We start from the raw sequence: 18,949 nt of genomic DNA on the forward strand, positions 1-18,949 counted from the left end.
ACACACACACAAAAGCCTGGGTAAAAAATTATCAAAATTGCAGCAAGACAAGAAAAGGATGAAAGGAAAAGTGATACAAAAAAGGAAATAAAACTCCCTTTGTTTGCAGGTGACTTAAGCAATGAGAATGAAAAAATCAAACTCCCTCCATTTGCAGGTAACGGATTATCTCTGTAGAATATCCAGAAGAATCAACAAAAACCACCCAGAATTAACAGGTAGTCACAGCAGGGCTGCAGAACACAAGGTTAACACCTATCTCTATCCCACACACTAGCAGGGAACACTCAGAATCTAAAAGTAGAAACACAACAATACTTAGAGGAGTACCCAAAACTGTGAAACACAATGCACCCTTACCACAGGTTTGAACTGCATGGGTCCACTTACAATTGGATTCTCCTCCTCAGCATGTACCAGAGTGCTATGCAATTTGTAGCTAGCTGAACCCACTGCCGTGGGACCACCCATATGGACAGTCCTTCAGTGAACACAGGCCAATGCCCCTAAACCCCACAAAGTTCAGGGTCAATCGTACCTAGAAAATTAATCTAATAAATACACACAAGATCTATAAGAAGAAAACTACAAAATCTTAATGAATGAAATCAAACACTAAATCAATGGACAGAGTTTTCGTGCTCACGTCAGAAAACTTAGTGCGGTCACGCAATGTCAGTTCTTCCCACCTTGATCTGGAGATTCAACGTGTCCCCAGCCAAAATCCCTGCAAGTTACCTGCAATACTGACAAGCTGATTCTAAAGTTTATATGGGGAGGAGGTAAGAGATCCAGAGCAGCCAACGCAACACAAAAGCAGAAGAACAAACTTGGAGAATACAACCCAACTTAGAGACTTATGATGAGAGTGTAGTAATGGGGAAAAAAAGACAAACTGGTCAACAGAACAGAGAACCCAGAAATAGTTCCACACAAGTTCAGCCAACTAATGTCTGACAAAGGAGCAAAGGCAACACAATGTAGAAAGAATCTTTGTTGACAAATGGCATGAAACAAGTGGATACCCACATGCAAAACACGAACTGAAGGGCTGCCCTTGTGGCTCAATGGTAAAGAACCCCAATGCAGAAGACCTGGGTTTGATCCTGGATCCGGGAAGATTCCACATGCTTCCACTAAGCCTGTGCACCACAACTACTGAGCCTGTGCTCTAGAGCCCAGGAGCTGCAACTACTGAGCCAATGTGTCACAGCTAGGAAGCTTGAGCATCCTAAAGCCTGTGCTTGACAAGAGAAGCCACTGCAATGAGAAGCCTGTACACCGCAACTACAGGAAAAGCCTGAGCAGCAACGACGAAAGAGCACAGCCCAAAGTTAATTAATTAAAAAACAAAATGTAAATTGAGACACAGATTTTTACACTCTTTATAAAAGTTAACTCAAAAGGAATCACAGAATTTCCCTGGTCGTCCTGACTCTGGTTAAGTGGTTAAGACTCTGCACTTCCAATGCAGGGGACACAGGTTTGATCCCTGGTCAGGGGACCTGATATGCCATGTGAGGCAGCCAAAAAATTTTTTTTAATTTAATTTAAAAATAAATTAAAAATTAGTATGCTATATGTAGTTTAAGTTTAAAAAAAAAGGAGTGGGAATTACAGACTTAAATAAAATGCAGAACTATAAAACTCATAGACAATAACATAGGAGAAAACTGACATGACCTGAGGTTTGGCAATGACCTTTTTAGATACCACATAAAAGGCACAATTCATGACGGGAAGAACTGATAAGCTGGACTTCATCAGAATTAAAAATTTCTTTCTGTGAAAGACACTGTCAAAAGAAGGAAAACAGGCCACAGCCAGGAGAAAACATTTAGAGGAGACATATCGGATAAAGAATTGTTATCTAAAACACAAAGAAAACTCTTAAAACTCAACAGAATAAACCACCCAGGGAACTCCCTGGCAGTCCAGTGGTCAGGTCTTAGTGCTTTCACTGTCAAAGGCCCAGGTTCAATCCCTGGAGGGGGAAATAAGATCCTGCAAGCCACACAGCACAGCCAAAAAATCAAGTTCTTAAAAAAAATGGGCCAATGACTTGAACAGACATCTCTCCAAAAAAGAGATACAAATGACCAACAAGCACATGAGAAGATGTTCAAAGATGTTCAACATCATGAATCAGGGAAATGCCAGTGAAAACTACAATAAGCTACCACCTCACACCCATGAGGACAGCTACTAGGAAAATGTCAGAAAATAACCAGTGTTGTCAAGGATGCAGAGAAACTGGAGCCCTTGCACAGTGGTGGCCTGCTGGAAAATGGTATGGAGGTTCTTCAAGGAAATAAACCGAGAATTAACACATGATCCAGAAATCCCACTTCTGAGTTCATACTGAAAGGAAGTAAAAACAGAGACCTGAACAGGTACACCAAGGCTCACAGCAGCAACTGTCACAATTGCCAAATGGTAGAAGTGTCATGACAGATGAAGAGTAAACAAAATGTGGTTTATACATACATACAATGAAGTACCATTAAGCTTTTTTTTTTAGTATTTATTTACTTGGCTGCACCAGGTCTTAGTTGTGGCACCCGGGATCCTCAGTCTTCATTATGGCAGGCAGGATCTTTAATTGCAGTATGTGGTATCTAGCTGCCTGACTACGGATGGAACCTGGGCCCCCTGCATTGACAGCTCAGAGTCTTAGCCACTGGACCACCAAGGCAGTCACTCACTCAGCTTTAAAAAGGAAGAAAATCCTGATTCCTGCTACAACATGCATGAGCCTTGAGGACACAAATGAAGCTAAGTGAAATAAACCAATCACTAAGTCAATCACTGTATGAACCTATTCACGAGGTCCCAGAGTAATCAATTCAGACAGAACACAGGATGTGGGCCAGGGGATGGGGAGTGAGAGGCTCAGTTTGGGAAGATGAGAAAGTTCTGAGATGATGGTGGTGATGGGGCACAATATGGATGTACTTAATGCCCCTGACCTATATACTTAAAATTGGCTAAAACTGGAACCTCCCTGGTGGTACAGTGGATAAGAATCTGCCTGATGAGATGGGTTTGACCCCTGGTCCAGGAAGATTCCACATGCCGTGGAGCAACTAAGCCTGTGCGCCACAACTACTGAAGCCTGTGCACCTGAACCTGTGCTTTGCAACAAGAAAAGCCACTGCAATGACGCCTGAGCACCACAATGAAGAGTAGTCCCCGTTTGCTGCAACTAGAGAAGGCCCACGCACAGCAACCAAGACCCAACACAACCAAAAACAACCAAAAAAAGTTTCAACGATTGAAACTATAAATTTTTATCTTAAAAAAATATTTTAGCACAAAAAAATTACAATAAAGCCTTCTTTAAAAAAAAACCCATATTTTACACACGACAATAAACAACAAACTAGATCCATGGAACATAAATGACACTCATTTTTACCATGTACAAGTATGCAGAGTAAGTGGAGGCTCTTGAGGGGACAGGTTTTGCCCCTCAGACAGGCAAAGACAGAGGTCAGCTCCCCCATGTTGCTGAGTACAAGATATCCTGACTTTGAGAGACACTTTGGCACCTAAGTGGAAATACGCCAACCTAACAATGCCACTTTAAAAATATTATTTTTAAAAAGTTTAAAAAACGTTCACCTAAATCTGCAAAGACAGAAGCACGAGGAGCTCATCAAAACATAGTCTGTGATCACAAAAATGTAGAAACCACCCAAAGGATCTATCAATCAAAGACTAAACCATGATACTCATAGTGAACTACTTTCCAGTCTATAAACATGTATTTAGCAACACAAAAATGTGCAATTTTTTGGATCAGTAAGCTGTTTTTCTCCTATAAAATATTTGCTCTTTATAAAAACTCAAGTATAGCAAAAGCTCAATTTAAATTTAAAAATTTCACACTGCATCAACAGGAATGGTTGAGTAGTTCACTCTGCTGTTTTTATGTTTCTCATATGTGTGAATCTTTTCTGTAAAAACGTTAAACACGAAGTGTTCCCAGTGGTGTGGGTGTGCAGATCCATCTGTGCAGATTCACTCTCTTCAACACAGACACTACTCTGGGTCTGGCTTTCATAAGGATGACAACTCCTTCCTCATTTGCAGATTCTTTTGACTTTATGGTGCTTTCTGTCGTGCAAAAGTTTTTAATCTGTACACAGTTAAATTTGAAAGCATTGTCCTTCACTGTTTCTGACCAGAATGTCATAAGGTGAAAGGGTCTGTATCCAGCCAAGGTTTTCTGGAGCCAGGAACCAAGCACACACCCCATAAGGACACAACAACTCACTCAGGTGTGGGAGGGACACACACGTTTAATTTTCACGTAAAGAGGGAAGAGCATTAAGTGACATCAACACTAAGCACGTGGCTCGTCGTGAGTGCGTGTTTGGGCTGCTCCTCAGGCAGCCCCGTTACCTGCCACAGACCCCAGCCCCTGAGGGAGCAGGAGAACCACACCAGGCGGCAAACCTTTGCTGCTGGCACCGAGTGCAACACACCTGTACCCACCCCAGAGGACCAGCCTGGCGCAGAATCCTACCACTCTGTGTAACTGGACACATCACAGGTCTGTTTAACACACAACAAAGCACTTCAAAAGGTGAACTTTTCACAAATGTATATAAATTTAATAAGCAAAAACAAAATTATTTAATATAATCTATAGGAAAATAACTCTCACCTGGCTCAGCCTCATGTCCATCAGAGTGTTCCTGGCTTGGCCAATCTTCCTCATGTCCAGCTCACCTGTGCCAGGTGTCATCAACCCAGGTGTCATCCCACCCGGGTATGGGGTGTTCAGTCCGCCTGGATAGGGTGTGTTCAGGCCTCCAAATTGCTGGGGGAGCAAGGACAAAGGTTGGCCTGCATTTTCATGCATTTAATTCTCATCTCTCCGAAGTCTTTCCACTGGAGCCTAACATCTGAACTGTCAGATGGACTCCAGCCCCTGCCCCTCCCACCCACTGCTCCCACCACTAGTCTGTGTGACCACATGGAAGGAGCCCTGTCCACTGTTTCTGTGGAGGCTCACAGTTTGCCGGGGATCCACTGAAGTGTGGTTCTCTCCAGTCTGTAAATGTTTGGCGAAGAAACTGTCGGGAACTGGGGTCAGCTTCTCATAGCGGGGATTCCGCTGGCGTTTGTTTCTGGCATCGCCAACCTCAGGGATGCTTAGCCACTCTTCTTCTGTGACTTCTGCCAGTTTCCTCTGGAAACACCATGCCCCCCAAAACATTAATTCTCTGGCAGAATTTCACAGGCACCAGAAAAACTACCTTCTCCCTGACCCCTATCACCCAAACACAGTGCCTGAAGGAAGGGCTCTGATGCAGACATATTTCTCTACTTCACTTAGAAAAATCAACCTGTTGGATCTGCTCTGCTTCACTCAGATGTAAGTTGTTCTGTCAAAGCCCAGAGGGCAGGCTCAGAAAACCTGACATCTAAATGATACTGCTACAAAGTTACAAGAAAATCAGCCCCTCTGTCCCACCTGCTCTGGTGAGGAGCTTTCTGCATGCAGGGCCCTTCTCCCACCCTCTGAACAAAACACAGAGCAGAGCTTCATCACTGAGCCCCACAGGCTCTGTTCTCTGCTGGAAAAGGCATGAGGAATAGCAGGTCACTCGTCTGCTCACTTTGAGATCTGAGAACTGCTGCTGAATTTTGGGACGCTCCATGCGATATTTCTCAATTTCTTCTTTCTCCCTTTGCTCCCTAGAAATAAAATATGTGTACACATTAGAAATCCTGAATGTCCATTCTGAAACAAGTCACTTTATTATCCTTCCTAATTAAATCACCAACAAGAGTAATTTCACACACTAAGCAGCTAATCAAATCTATTTTAAGGCAACAATGGACACATGCACAAATAACTCAATTTGCTACCTGATAAAAACTAAACAGTTGTCTTATTACAATAAACACTTGCATTTGACACAAGTATGTGCTGTGCTTAGTTGCTCAGTCATGTCCGACTCTTTGTGACCCCATGGGCTGTAGCCCGCCAGCCTCCTTTGTCCATGGGGATTCTCCAGGCAAGAATACTGGAGTGGGTTGCCATGCACTTCTTCATGACACAAGTATATTTACTGCTTTAAAATTCCATAAAATCTCAAAGGTAGGGCCATCTTACAATACTTATCTCGGGAGGAAAGATGAACCACAGCCCTAGCTGCCCATCCAAATGGGTTCCTGGTGACTCAGCCCAGGCTGATGTGAACACAGAGAGCAGTGGGCAACGATGACAGCGAGTCAACCAAGTGAGCTAAACCAGAGGGACGCCAGTCCAATGGTAATGACTTCACAACACTGAGATTCACGCTTTCCTCCATAAGGTTAGATAGGAATCTGAATGTACACTGACGAATGATGTGCTTGGAAAAGACAAAAACCTCTCTGTGGACCAGAGACAGTCCATCATCACAGCTCATGGTTTTCTGGCCAATGACATTCCATGTGATTTGAATCAAACTTTGGGTTCCAACTTCTAATCCACCAGAAACACTGACAGGGCAACAAAAGGCACCCTAAGGAAGTGGGCAGTCATTCAGTAAAGGGGTGGGGTGGGGTGTGTGTGCCTAGGGGATGTGCCCAGGAAGCGGTTCTGACTATCCTGATTGGGAAAGGCAGTATGATGATAACCAGCTATCAGGTTAACAAAGATGGACCACTCAGTGCCAGGACAAACTGACCTGAAAGGACCCAGCAAAGCCCACCTGCAGAAGCAGGCCAAGCAAATGCGCAAACTGAACAGTGCAGGCTACGTGGCCTAAAGTTACTTAATACAACCTTCTGAATGTATACATGTCACTCAGGTTTTCTTAAATGAATTCCAGAAGATTGCAATCAAGTCTTTAACACACTTAATTACAAGACATATAAACTCAGGCACATTAAAGAATGTGCTTTTAAAAAAACTCCCTTGGTGCTCATTTCAGCAGCACAATAAAACTGGAACAATACAGAGAAGACTAGCATGGCCCCTGCATAAGGACGGGGCTTCCCAGGGGGCGCAGTAGTCAAGAATCTGCCTGCCGACGCAGGAGACACAAGAGACACGAGTTTGATCCCTGGGTTGAGATCCCCTGGAATAGGAACTGGCAACTCACTCTAGTACTCTTGCCTGGGAAATTCCTGGACAGAGGAGCCTGGCAAGCTACAGTCCATGGGATCGCAAAGAGTCAGACACCACTGAGCACACATGTATGCATTCATGCATGTACTATGACGACACGCAAATTCGCGAAGTGTTCCATATTTTTGTATTGTTGTATGGCAGAAACCAACACAACATTGTAAAGCAATTTTCCTCCAATTAAAATATAAATTTTAAAAATAATGATACTCTTGATTAAAAAAACTTCTCTGAAAAACAGAAGTTCACGCCTTTAATAAGATCTTCAAAAAATTAAAATTCTACGTATGAGAAGTAAGAGAACTCTATGTTTAATGAGCAGTAGAAAAAAAAAGTAAACAAAATGTTACCTGTCACCTTCCAGGCTTATGAATAAACATTACTCTTTTACCTAAACTTAAACCTGCCTGTTCTAATATTCCACAGTGAGAATGCATTCTTTATGTAGTAAAAAATATAAAAAATTTATAAAGCAATAAAACTTATTTTAATAAGCAATAAAACTTATTATAGTCCTGTGTTTACTTCGCATAAATTTCCCCAGTAAAGGACAAGGAACCAGAAAGCTGCCACTGAGGTAACAAGGACAGACATGCCAGCCCAAGATCAGTGTTACACACCCAACTGAGCTACCAGAGGGAAAACACGAGGGCCCTGTGTGGGGCAGGGAGAGGGTGGGTCTTAAGCCTCTGAGGCTCTTGCCCTCCAGCTCACTGCAGTCTGTCCCTACTAGCCCAGCCTAACAACGACATGAGCAACAAGACTCTCCAGACACAGCTGCCTGCCCAGGATTTCGATGGTCATTTGCTATCTTCAGTGAATCTCCAAATTACTTAATATACACTCATCAATATCACTATACCCATTTCAAAGATGGTAAACCCAATGCATAGTCAGAATAATCCGCCCAATTCTGTGGATTTCCAGAAAGTGAAACAAGGAGTTCCTAAACTCTCCCTCTAGTCCGTAGGCCCTGAGGCTACTGGGAAACAGTCACAGACCGAGCTACAGGCAACCTCAAAGCTGAGCAGACAGACGTCTTATTCTTGCAACTTTTCCCGAAGTCTGAAATAAATCAAAGTTTTATTCGGACTTCTGCAGCAGTCCAGTGGTTAGGACTCCACACTTCCACTGCAGGGGTCACAGGTTCAATCCTATTGGGGAATGAAGATCCCACAGGCTACACAGTGAGCCTAAAAACAAACACATTTTCTCCCCCAAGTAAGATAAACACAGAGTGAAGAGTGATAATCTGTCTTACCTTCTCTCTTTCCTTCTTTCATCCATCCTTTTATCCAGGGCTGCATAGATAGCATCTGCTTCCTCATCATCTTTTTCATAGGGCCCACTTGAGAAGAGACTCCCAGCATAGCCGTTAAACTGAGAACCAAACAACATTCTTAGAGGAGCAGCTTCTCCTCCAATACAACCCCCACTGGCAGCAACAGAACACATCTAGCTGCAAAATACTAGCTCAACAATTTTTTTTCAAGTAGTTAAACCCAAATTGAAGGATAACAAAATAGCTGCCCTTCAAAATTGTCAAGGGCATGCAAGAGAGAGTATCTACACCAATGAGAAGAGACTAAGGAGACACAAGATGCAGGGTGGGATCCTGGATCGGGTCCCAGGCAGGAGTTAAGACACAGGTGGAAAAACCAGGGGAACTGAAGTAAGATCTATAGGTTAATAGTGCTCTGCCAATGTTAATTTCCTGGTTTCAATAATAGTTCTAGGGTGCAGAGAAAACTAAATTCAATATCCTGGGATAAACCATAATGGAAAAGAATATAAAAAAGAATGTATATAAGTGTATAACTGAATCACTTTGCTATACAGCAGAAATACAGTATTGTAAATCAGCTATACCTTAAAATAAAAATGAAAATAAAAATATGTAAAAACTTAAAAAAATAAAAATAGGACTTTCCCTGGTGGTCCAGTGGTTTCCAATGCACCCCCAAGCAGAGGGTGCTGGTTCAGTCCCTGGTTGGGGAACTCAGATCACACATGCCGTGCTGCACGACCAAGAATAAATAAGTAAAATTTAAAAAAACACAATAATAGTACTGCTGCTGCTGCTAAGTCGCTTCAGTCGTCTCTGACTCTGTGCGACCCCATAGACGGGAGCCCACCAGGCTCCCCAGTCCCTGGGATTCTCCAGGCAAGAACATTGGAGTGGGTTGCCATTTCCTTCTCCAATGCATGAAAGTGAAAAGTAAAAGTGAAGTCGATCAGTCCAACTCTAAGCGAGATGAGGAGAAACTGTGAAGGATATGCAGGAAGTCTCCATACTATTTTTGAAACATCTCTATAACTTTAAAGTTATTTCAAAATTAAATTTTTATTTTTTTATTTCAAAATTAAAATTTTAAAAACCTTTTCCTCTGAGGAAAAATACCATCTGTTGTAATATATCTATAGAAAACCTCATAGACCAAACAAGAATTAACTAGAAAGATGAGAACTAACGCAAATGAAGACAAACATTACCAGCAACTCCACTTATAATTCCCCTCATAAGGGCTTTCCTGGTGGCTCAGTGGTGAAGAAATCCACCTGCCAATGCAGGTGACATGGGTTTAATCCCTGATCCAGGAAGATCCCACATGTCTCAGAGCAAGCAGCCCAAGCACAACTCTTAAGCCTGTGCTGGAGAGCCCGGGAACTGCAACAACTGAAGCCACTACATGAGAAGCCTTCCCACTGCAACTGGAGAGTAGCCTCTGCTTGCCACAACTAAAGAAAGTTCGTGCAGCAATGAAGACCCAGCACAGCCCCCAAAAAAGAATAAGAAAAATTAGTTTAAGAAAAAAATTTTCATCTTTAAAGACCAGCCAAGATACGTCAGTGTGACAGTTCTAATATTAGCAAGTGCATCTCTTCTGAAGCAACCACAAAAGGGCACATTTCGTTGTATTTGTCCTGCTCCCCCTCACACTCTGTACACGCTGTCCCCTAACCTTGAGTAGCTAAAACAGTCAATATACCCATTACTCCAAGCCCCTCATCAAATGCCCACAGCACAGTGTCCCACACAAGTCACCTCATCATAATTGGTATCATTAAGATCCTCATCATCGTCATCTGCAGCCTGGCTCTTCTTCATCTGGTCCCCAACAGTCCTCTTGCCTGGGGGCGCATGGCGGTCATCCACAGGATCGTTGGCATCCCGAGCAGGCCCGATGTCTGAGCGGGTGGTGAAACCAGTGGCGCTGCAGGAAACCCCAAGGCGCCCATTTATCCTGTGCCAAGACGCTTAACAGCTGTCACCTAATGACACCTTTTTCTAACTCCTCTGGGAAATCTTCAAAGAGCCCGGAGACAAACTCCATACAGCTTTGCTCTCACACATCGCCTGCCTGCCCTCTTCAAGAGAAAAACCTAAGGAGTTTCCGAGATTCGTCTGGGCGCTAGACCTCCCTTCTTCTAGGTCCCAGCCTCCCGTTTCCAACAGCCTGCCAATCAGCCCTCTCTCCCAATCCACCAGGTCCTCAATCCAATGTGGCCCAGTCAGAGTTCCTCCTCTGTGCCCACCCTACAGCTGCTCAGAGTTGTTTCAGTCAATGGTGACAGTGCTCCCCCGGGCACAACAGCATCAACTTTGCTTCCTTCTCCCTCTCATCTCATTAGAAAACACCCTGATGCTGGGAAAAATTGAAGGCAGGAGGCGAAGGGGATGATAAGAGGATGAGATGACTGGATGGCATCACTGACTCAATGGACATGAGCGTGAGCAAGCTCTGGGAGATGGTGAAGGACAGGGAAGACTGGCGTGCTGCAGTCCACAGAGTGGCAAAGAGTCGGACACGACTGAGCAACTGAACAACAACCCTCCCATCTGTCTCCAAATTCTACAGGCTCTACCGCCAAAATCCCTCCTCCCATTCTGGCTACCCCCACATGTAGCTCTCCTTCTGCTTCAAAGCAGCTCTGAGCACAGTATACTGAGGCATCTGCCTCACTTATGCCTACAGGGGCTCTGGTCCCTCTGCTCCTGCAGTTCCACCCACACAGATTCCTTGTAATTCCCTCTTCTTCCTCCACACTTCATCTTCTTTCTCAACTGCCCAACACAACGGGTCAGTTTCTTCTTTGACCTTGCCACAACTGTACACCCTTACATCCTCCTTCTAAACTTGGCTCAGATGTTGGTGGCTGGTTGCTTTCTCTTTATGTACTTATTTACACAAATACCTCATCTCTCCTGTTAAACTGCAAGTCCAATGTGCGCCCCAGATTCTAACGTGCATAACGCTGGACATAATACTCGCAAAAGAGAAACCCAATAGTCTTCTTGACCAAATGAGTAACAAACAAATAGGATGATGATTGCTCATTTATTCAACAATATACGGTAGGCACCTGACCTGGGGGGACGCAGTCCCAAGACTCACCAATGCCACCCCTACCCTCAGGGAGTAGAGACTCTGAAGAAGCAGCAATATGACCAGCAGCACCTCAGAGGTGAATGAGGTACCACGGGGAGCGGCCAAACAGAGGACTCCAGCCCGGCTCGTGGGAAGAAAATCTGTCACGCTCGAGACAGGGCTGGGAAGTCCGAATGGCCCAGGGGTTAAAGTAGCCATGGCACTCCGACTACATGACGGGGACTCGCGACCTCACCACTGCAGAGTGGCAAGACTGTGCTACCACCCACCCTGGGGACTGAAATCGGGCTCAGAGCCGGCGCACCAACTCCAACCGTCCCGCCACCTCGGGCCAGACAACCTCCCTCGGGTCTGCCCTGATCCAACGCGCTGTTCTTCCCACAAGGATCAGACTGACCCCAAACCTTCCCTGCTCTCGTCCTCCCAGTAGCCGTCGGCGAGCGCCCCGACCCAGGCCCCTTCCCTCAGCGCGCGGCCAGCTCCAGGCCTCACCCTCGGCCCAGCCCCGGCACGTAGCCGAGAGGGGCGGGCATGCCCAAGAACGGCTTCTTCTTCTTGTTCATGGCGCCGGTGACACCAAAGGCCAAGAATGTGAAAGACCCTGGCCGCGGCCAGAAGCGAACCACCACAGAATCTTTAAGTTCCGCCGCAGGAAGCAATTGCCGCCTGCGTCACCCTTGCCCCGGACGCAGAACACCCCGTACGACGCAGCCCCGCCTACCGTGGATTCCCCGGGCGGAAGTTCACGAAACAAGACTTCCGGCAGCTTCGGCTAAGGGGCGGAGACGCAGAGCGCGTGCGCGGGAACGCCGGTTCCTGGCCCCGCGGGCGAACCGTGTCTTGCTGGGCTAGCCCTGTGAGATCTCCGAACTGAGCAGGGGCTGCCCTGCTTACAGCCTGTTCTCGATGCATTTCTGAGACCTTCCTGTACTATCAGGACCTCTTCTTGTACTAGCAGGGTCCTTTTCTTCCCTGAGCCACACACTTTGCCCTTCAGAATCGTCCTGGCCCTGGGTCAGGGCCTAACACACCTGAACGAGCTGCACACCCAGGCCGTTGTGTAGAGCTTGGTGGGTTGTATGTGTCGCGATCGCTCTGCCCCCATGTGCAGTCTACTGCCCTGGCTCTCAACGCTCAGATTTCTGGGCCCAATTCGGGCCCTTCCCACACCCCAACTATACCCTGAACATCCCTGTGACTCCGGAGAGGGTCAGAACCCAGACCCTAAAGAGTTAATTGATGAAAATAAATGCAGCAGAACAAGCCAGTATGTGGGCATGGGTGGTCACAACATGTGGGTGGATTCCTTGTGTGTTCGTAGGCACAGATGCAAGTCAGACCATCTGTACTCATTTGAGGTGGACATGCAGGACTGTCCTGCATACATGTCTGAGTGTCCATGTGCACCTTTGCTGAGAAGGCTGTGGAACATTCTCTGGCCCCCACATATACCTGGGGAGAGCCATCAGGTTGTTGGCAGAGCAGGCAAAAAGCTGGTCACGAGTCTAGCCTTCTACTGGAAGAGGCAGCTGCTAGCCCAACCTATCACTTCTCACTGGAGTTCCGAAGCAAGCACAATGCATTTGCCTGCTGCAGCCTCCTCGGAGTTTCTCTCTCCTGTCTGTCCCCAGCCGACCCCTTTTTGACACCACGTCCTGGGCACTGAGTCAGATTCCAGAGTAACAGAAGGCAGGGAAGAGACCCTGATGTCCTCCTGAAGTTCACAGTGTTGGTGCGGGCTGAGACGGTCAAACTGGCTTCTCTGGGAAACAAGTGCCCATTCCAAGGGAGACCTCCGTAGAGGTCTGCAGAATGCATGAATAAAGGAATGGGTAAGTAAACTGACATAGGAGAATGGAGGGGAGGGGTGGGTCTGGCCATTGACCGTAGCCCCAGAGGGCAGAGGGTCCCAGGAGAAAGTAGAACCCTTTCCCCTTTCGGTCCCTGCCTCAGGTGCTCCTGCGGACACCTGGACGCCGTGCAACTGCACAGAGTCACTCGTTCTTGGACTCATGCCCAGGTGCGCACGGCCGCCCCTTGCCCTGGCAGCCGCCCTCCGCGCTTGCAGATCCGCGCGCCGCCGACACCCCTCGGAGCTCCCGGAGCGCGCCCGGCTCTCAGGGCTCGGCGGCAGGTGCCTCGCCGCGCAGACTCGCTGGGCGCGGGGACCGGCTCAGGCGCGGGGCCGGCTGGGGCGGGGCGGCGGCGCGCGTTCCCCGCCGGCCACACGGGCCGCCCTGCGCCCGGCGAGGGGCGTGTGCACTGGCGGGGGACTCGCGGGCCCCATGTTCACGGAGCTGAGAACCAAGCCGAGCCCCCCGCGAGGCCGTGCCGGGGCTGTGCGCGCCGGCTTCGGGGAGCGTCGGGATGTGGATGGTGAGCGGGGCTGGATCGGGGCTCGGGGCTATCGCTGTCTGCGGGCTCTGAGGACCAGAAGGACAGGGGCGGGTCCTGGCGTACTCTGAACGGCCCCCGCGGTCGGAACAGGAGGCGCGTCCCGGCCGAACCGGGTCCCCAATGTCTTTGTCCCGCGCTGAGTCGAGGGCGGGGGTTGCGGGGGCGGCGGTCAGGGCTTGGGGGTCTGCGCGCCCTGGCTTGGCGGAGGTAACCCCCCGGGGCTCCTGTCCCCACGCTAGCACCGCCCTGCGGTCACCTTTTTCTTCGCGCGGAGTAAATCTCTCTCGGCCCCTGCAGTGGGGCCCAGAGGGGGCCAATGCCACGGACGGCTCGGGAGCCCCCGCCCCATTTCCTCCTGGAATTCTGACATTGGGGCTGGAAGGGAGGGACTGACCGACCGACGGACGAAGGACGGAGAGTCCTCCCCCGGCGTGCGGAGGAAATGGGCGGGGCCTGGCTGGCCCAAGACAGGTGCAGCGCGGGCAGAGACTTCCAACTGGTTATCCCGCCCAGAGGCCACACCAGGCGAAGCCCTGAGACCCGAGCGCCCATCCCCTCAGGATGCTGGCTTAGAATGAGTCTCCTTCCTCCCTACCAGAACCCACCTAGGCTAGGCAGCGGCCACACTGGCCACACCCTCTGTCTGACCCTAGACTTCAAATTTAGAGTTACCGGTGGCCATCCAGTTCCAGAAAGTTGCAGGAATGGGAAGGAAAGAGTGGGAGAAGGATGTGGGTTTCCCTCAGTATTGAAACCTTCTGGGCACATCACCGAAGCCCAACCCTCAGTGGGGTGAGGAGCCCTGCCTGTCATAAGGAGTGTTTCTCACCCCGTCCTGCTGACAGGGTGGGTGGAGGACCCCGGCCTGGGATCCCCATCCTGCCTGCTGAGTCAAGGCCTGGATGCTGGAAAATGGGGCAGGCTGGGCCCTGCTTTATGTCTGTCCCCAGGGTGCTGTTGACTTGTGGATACCATACATCCATCCACTCAGTCATTCACAATGTTTCTGGACACTTCCTGTGTCCAAAGACCTGTGCAAGGCTTTGGGAGGGGCTCTGCCCTCCCCTGACTTGTGTCAGCAACCAGCACAGTAATGACCATAAAACTAAAATGTGATGAGTATAATTAAGTTGGTGTGGGAAGAAAAAGCAGGTGTCAGCTAAGGTCCCTGAGCACGTGGCTGTAGCCTGCATGTCTGTGCTGACCAGTGCAGGAGTACCAGGAGCTGCCCTGGGCTGGGGGCCTGCAGGGGATCAGGGGGCAGCAGGAACCTTGTGGGCTTGCCCCGAATTCAGCTTCTTGTTCATGAGTCACAGCCAGTGAGCACAGCAGGAAGAGGCCGAGCCTCGAAGGAATGCCAGGGAGGGCTGCAGGGACTGGGTGCCTTTGACGACGTGGGCAGGCAGCCCAGCCATAGGGGTCTCACCACCGCACAGGGGCTTCCAGGGTGCTCGGGCCAGCGTTTCCTCACAGGCAAGTCGTGTGTGCACACCGTGGTCGGATGTGGCTATGCCAGTCCAAGGAGGGGTCAGGGCTGACCCCAGCTAGTGCCTCACCTGGCTCTGAGTGTGAAACTCCCGGGCAGGCATGTCTCACTCTAATTAAACAGAATCCAACAAGGGACTTCTCTGGTGGTCCAGTGGCTAAGACTCTGTGCTCCCAATGCAGGGGGCTCAGGTTCAATCCCTGGTTAGGGAATTAGATCCCACATGTTGCAACTAAGTCCCAGCATAGCCAAATTAAAAAAAAAAAAAAATCCATCCAGCTCACCAGAGCACAGACTGTGGGTACTGGTGAACCCATAGCTGGGAAAGTGTTTCTCCCCTTCAGTGGAGGGAAGATGGGCTGAGCAGCAGGAAGCCAGCTCACAGGGAGATGAGCCCCTGTCCCTGACCCCTGTGACCAGGCACCCCTACTCTGCAGCCACTGCCCACTTCAATTTCTGCCGGACCCTCCTGGATCACACGGTGTCGGCCGAGAACATCCCCTGCCCCCTGCCTCGGACACCGGGTACTAGCCTCACGTGGCACGACTCCCGAAGCCAGAGGGCGGCTGGCGGCCGGCCGGTCAAGCTCCTGCAGCAGCCTGGCACCGAGGCCCCCCAGGTATCCACCCACCCACTATACCCACCTCAGTACCTGCCCTGCTCGCCACCTCTCTCCACCAGCCACCCCTCTCCCCACAGGGCCGGCTGTACTCTGACCACTATGGCCTATACCACACAAGTCCGTCCCTGGGTGGCCTGACGAGGCCCGTGGTCCTGTGGAGTCAGCAGGACGTCTGCAAGTGGCTCAAGAAGCACTGTCCCCACAACTACCTCGTCTATGTGGAGGCCTTCTCTCAGCACGCCATCACTGGTGCCTGGGGGGGTGGGGACTAGGGTGTGGCAGGGGCGTGGGGCTCCTCCCCCATCCCCTCTTTCTTGGTTTCTTCCTCTGGGTCGTCATTTCTCCCAGTCCCTCTGTTTCTGCTGTTACCTGGCTTTGCTCTGCTCAGTCTCCATTCATCCTTACGGTCCCTTCACCTCTCTTCCTCTCTTGCCTTGTCTCTTTGAATCTCTGAGTCTCTGTCTCTGCCCACCCCACCTATGTTTTCCTCTGTCTCTGCCTTTGCTCTTGAAGCCCCGTGGATGGTGACCTGGGCTCCACCCCTCTCCTCTTCCCTCCCTCACAGGCCGGGCGCTGCTGCGGCTGAACGCAGAGAAGCTGCAGCGGATGGGGCTGGCGCAGGAGGCACAGCGGCAGGAGGTGCTGCAGCAGCTGCTGCACCTGCAGGTGCGCGAGGAGGGGCGGAGCCTGCAGCTGCTCAGCCAAGGTCAGTGGGAGGAGCCAAGAGAGCCAACCTGCTCAGACAGGCCTAGGGGTGGGGGACTGGGCCTGGAGGAGCCCTGGAGTGCAGGGTGGGCACACTGACCTCAGGAGGGTGGCCCGGGACCTCAGTAAGGGCCATCCTGCACCCAGGCAAAAGGGAGAATGCCAGAGGCCCCCGACTCTCCTTACCCCCATCCACCTCTTAGCTTCCTTCGGAAACATGTCCTAGCTGCTGCCTAGGCTTGAAATCTGGACCCCAGCACTGTGACCGGAGCCCCAGTGAGGAAGAAGCAGAGCTGGCCTTGCAGCCCCTCAGACCCTGCGTGGCCAAGCCTAGCCCAGTGGACAGGTGGGACCAGCATCGCCACCGCCAACCATCTCTGGTTGTGCGCTCCGGGCTTGCCTGGGAGTGGGGTGAGCGGGTAGGCAGGGGCCGCCTACCAGGTGGGGTCCTTCCTACCAGGACCTGAGCCAAGGCCCACCCCCTGGTGCTGCTGGCAGCATGCAGGGCAGCCACCTGGAGCCAGAGCAGATCTGGACATCCCCCCAGACTCCCAGGGAGCCTGTTTATTTATATTCCCTTCACACACGTTGAAGTCCTCCCTCCACTGCCTGCTGAGTCATGCGTCTTCTAGGCACCCTGCCCTCTCCCAGGGCCAGAGGTCTGCCCCCTTGCCCCATTCACACCCTTCCCCAGCCCTGAGAGGACTGCCTGCACAGGTGGGATGAACTGCCAAGGCTCCCTTTGGTGTGTGCCCCTCCCCTGTTCCCACCCAAAGAGTGGTTATCAACACAGGTCCTGCCGGGCACCATGTCAAGTGCTCTCACTCATTTCTGAAACCCTTACTATGTTCCATCTACTCATGGGGACTGGGACTCATACCTAAGACCTGACAGACACAAGGAGGACCACACTTAGCACCAACACCAGGCTCAGCTATGTCCTGGCCTTAGGTTGTGGGATGGCTCTGTCCTCCCAGGGTCATGGAGACTGCCTTTCAGGCTTAATCATGGGTGGGCATTCCAGGAAACCTGGATCCACACAAGAACTCTCTTGACAGTAGCACCCCTTTCCCACCCAGGGGAGACCCATGCAACCATTCAGTGGGTCAGAGGGCCCCAGATTTGGGACTGGTGCAGCCGAGCAGAGGGAGAGCTAGGGTGGTCCCGACAGCCCCCACCTCTTGTTCCTCTGTCCACTCACACCCCAAGGGGACTCTGAAAACCTCGGGTTAGTTGGTGCTGAGCCATGAGCCCCTAAGCTGTGCCCTGAGCTGCCCTCAGGATGGGAGGTTGGTTGTTGCGGGTCTCACATGGAATTTGAACAACTGGCCTGGTGCCTCCCACCCTGTGCACCCACCATGGGAAGCCCCTCGTCCTTCCCAGCTGCCCTGAATATCCCTAGCCACCTCATACCGTCATGACATGACCCTTTCCAGGGATCCTTCCTCTCTCCCCTAGTGCCTCCTTGTCTTGCCCCCTCAACCTCACTGTGCTCCTGTCTTGTCTTCCTTGTTTTGCGTTTTTATATTCTGACAAAAGAATCAGAAATAAACTTGGTTCTCAAGTGCCCGGAGTGTGCTGTCTGACTGAGACCATACAGGCATGTGGGGTGCTGCTCAGAGCCTTGGTAGGGGGCACAAGCCTGGGCCTGGGAAGAGGAGGTGCCCTGAGCAGCTGCCTCCAGCTGGGGCCACTAGGGGGCAGTGGTGTCCCACCCTGGCTGAGCACCTGTTTACCCCAACCAAGACCCTGCCTGCCTTGCAGGTGGGCTGCACCCAGACACAGACACAGGTGTGTTAGGTCCCTGGGGCTGCCTTAACAAATGACCACAACAAGGAGGCTTCACAGAAACAAACTTTCTCATTGTACTACAGGCCACAAGTCTGAAATCCTTGGGCAGCATTCCTTCCAGGACTCACAAAAGAACACCTCCTTGTCTCTCTCAGCTTCTAGGCGCTGCCCCATGGGATCCCTGGGCTTATGGACATACCATTCCATCCTGAATTCTGGGGTCCTATCACCTCTGTGTCAAATCTCTCTCCTACAGGGACACTTGTCTTGAGAGGTAGGGCCCACGTGGATAAGCCAGGATGATCTTGTCATCTCAAGGTCCTTAACTTAATCACGTCTGCAAACCCCTCATTCCAGATAAGGTCCCACTCATTGGTTCCAGCGACCTGAAATGGCTGTCTTTTTGGGGGGGGTCCCCACTTAGC

The 18,949-nt window shown here is 50.2% G+C and overlaps 2 protein-coding genes and 1 non-coding gene across 4 annotated transcripts in view; 2 read left to right on the plus strand and 1 right to left on the minus strand.

Moving 5' to 3' along the window:
* Positions 1-12,223, minus strand: part of PRPF6 (pre-mRNA processing factor 6) — a 35,468-nt gene extending 23,245 nt beyond the window's left edge. The window contains exons 1-6 of the mRNA XM_069546666.1: positions 12,016-12,223; positions 10,179-10,347; positions 8,394-8,512; positions 5,631-5,709; positions 5,024-5,200; positions 4,673-4,828 (exon numbers count right to left, since the gene is read on the minus strand). Of these exons, the coding sequence (XP_069402767.1) occupies positions 4,673-4,828; positions 5,024-5,200; positions 5,631-5,709; positions 8,394-8,512; positions 10,179-10,347; positions 12,016-12,086 (771 nt within the window). The 5' untranslated portion in view covers positions 12,087-12,223. The remainder of the gene's footprint in view (positions 1-4,672; positions 4,829-5,023; positions 5,201-5,630; positions 5,710-8,393; positions 8,513-10,178; positions 10,348-12,015) is intronic.
* On the plus strand, positions 6,923-7,025 carry LOC138417977 (U6 spliceosomal RNA). The gene has a single exon (XR_011248385.1). It is a non-coding gene; the product is annotated as a U6 spliceosomal RNA (small nuclear RNA).
* Positions 12,224-13,102: 879 nt separating the features above from the next.
* Positions 13,103-18,300, plus strand: SAMD10 (sterile alpha motif domain containing 10). Of its 2 annotated transcripts, XM_069546684.1 has the most exons (6): positions 13,103-13,355; positions 13,477-13,899; positions 15,844-16,025; positions 16,106-16,277; positions 16,594-16,734; positions 16,937-18,300. In XM_069546684.1, the coding sequence occupies exons 1-6, from the start codon at positions 13,340-13,342 to the stop codon at positions 16,957-16,959; spliced, it is 957 nt and encodes a 318-aa protein (XP_069402785.1). In that variant the 5' UTR covers positions 13,103-13,339; the 3' UTR covers positions 16,960-18,300. The 2 variants fall into 2 exon arrangements, with proteins under 2 accessions (XP_069402785.1, XP_069402784.1); XM_069546683.1 differs by having other exon boundaries at positions 16,594-18,300.
* Positions 18,301-18,949: the final 649 nt, after the last annotated feature.

This window comes from Ovis canadensis, chromosome 13 (assembly GCF_042477335.2).
Source record: "Ovis canadensis isolate MfBH-ARS-UI-01 breed Bighorn chromosome 13, ARS-UI_OviCan_v2, whole genome shotgun sequence".
NCBI lineage: Eukaryota > Metazoa > Chordata > Mammalia > Artiodactyla > Bovidae > Ovis > Ovis canadensis.

Coding starts and splice junctions, on each gene's coding strand:
- SAMD10 (XM_069546683.1), top strand. Junction 13,900..15,843: donor GGAGCGTCGGGATGTGGATG/GTGAGCGGGGCT, acceptor CCTACTCTGCAG/CCACTGCCCACTTCAATTTC. Junction 16,278..16,593: donor CTCTCAGCACGCCATCACTG/GTGCCTGGGGGG, acceptor CCTCCCTCACAG/GCCGGGCGCTGCTGCGGCTG.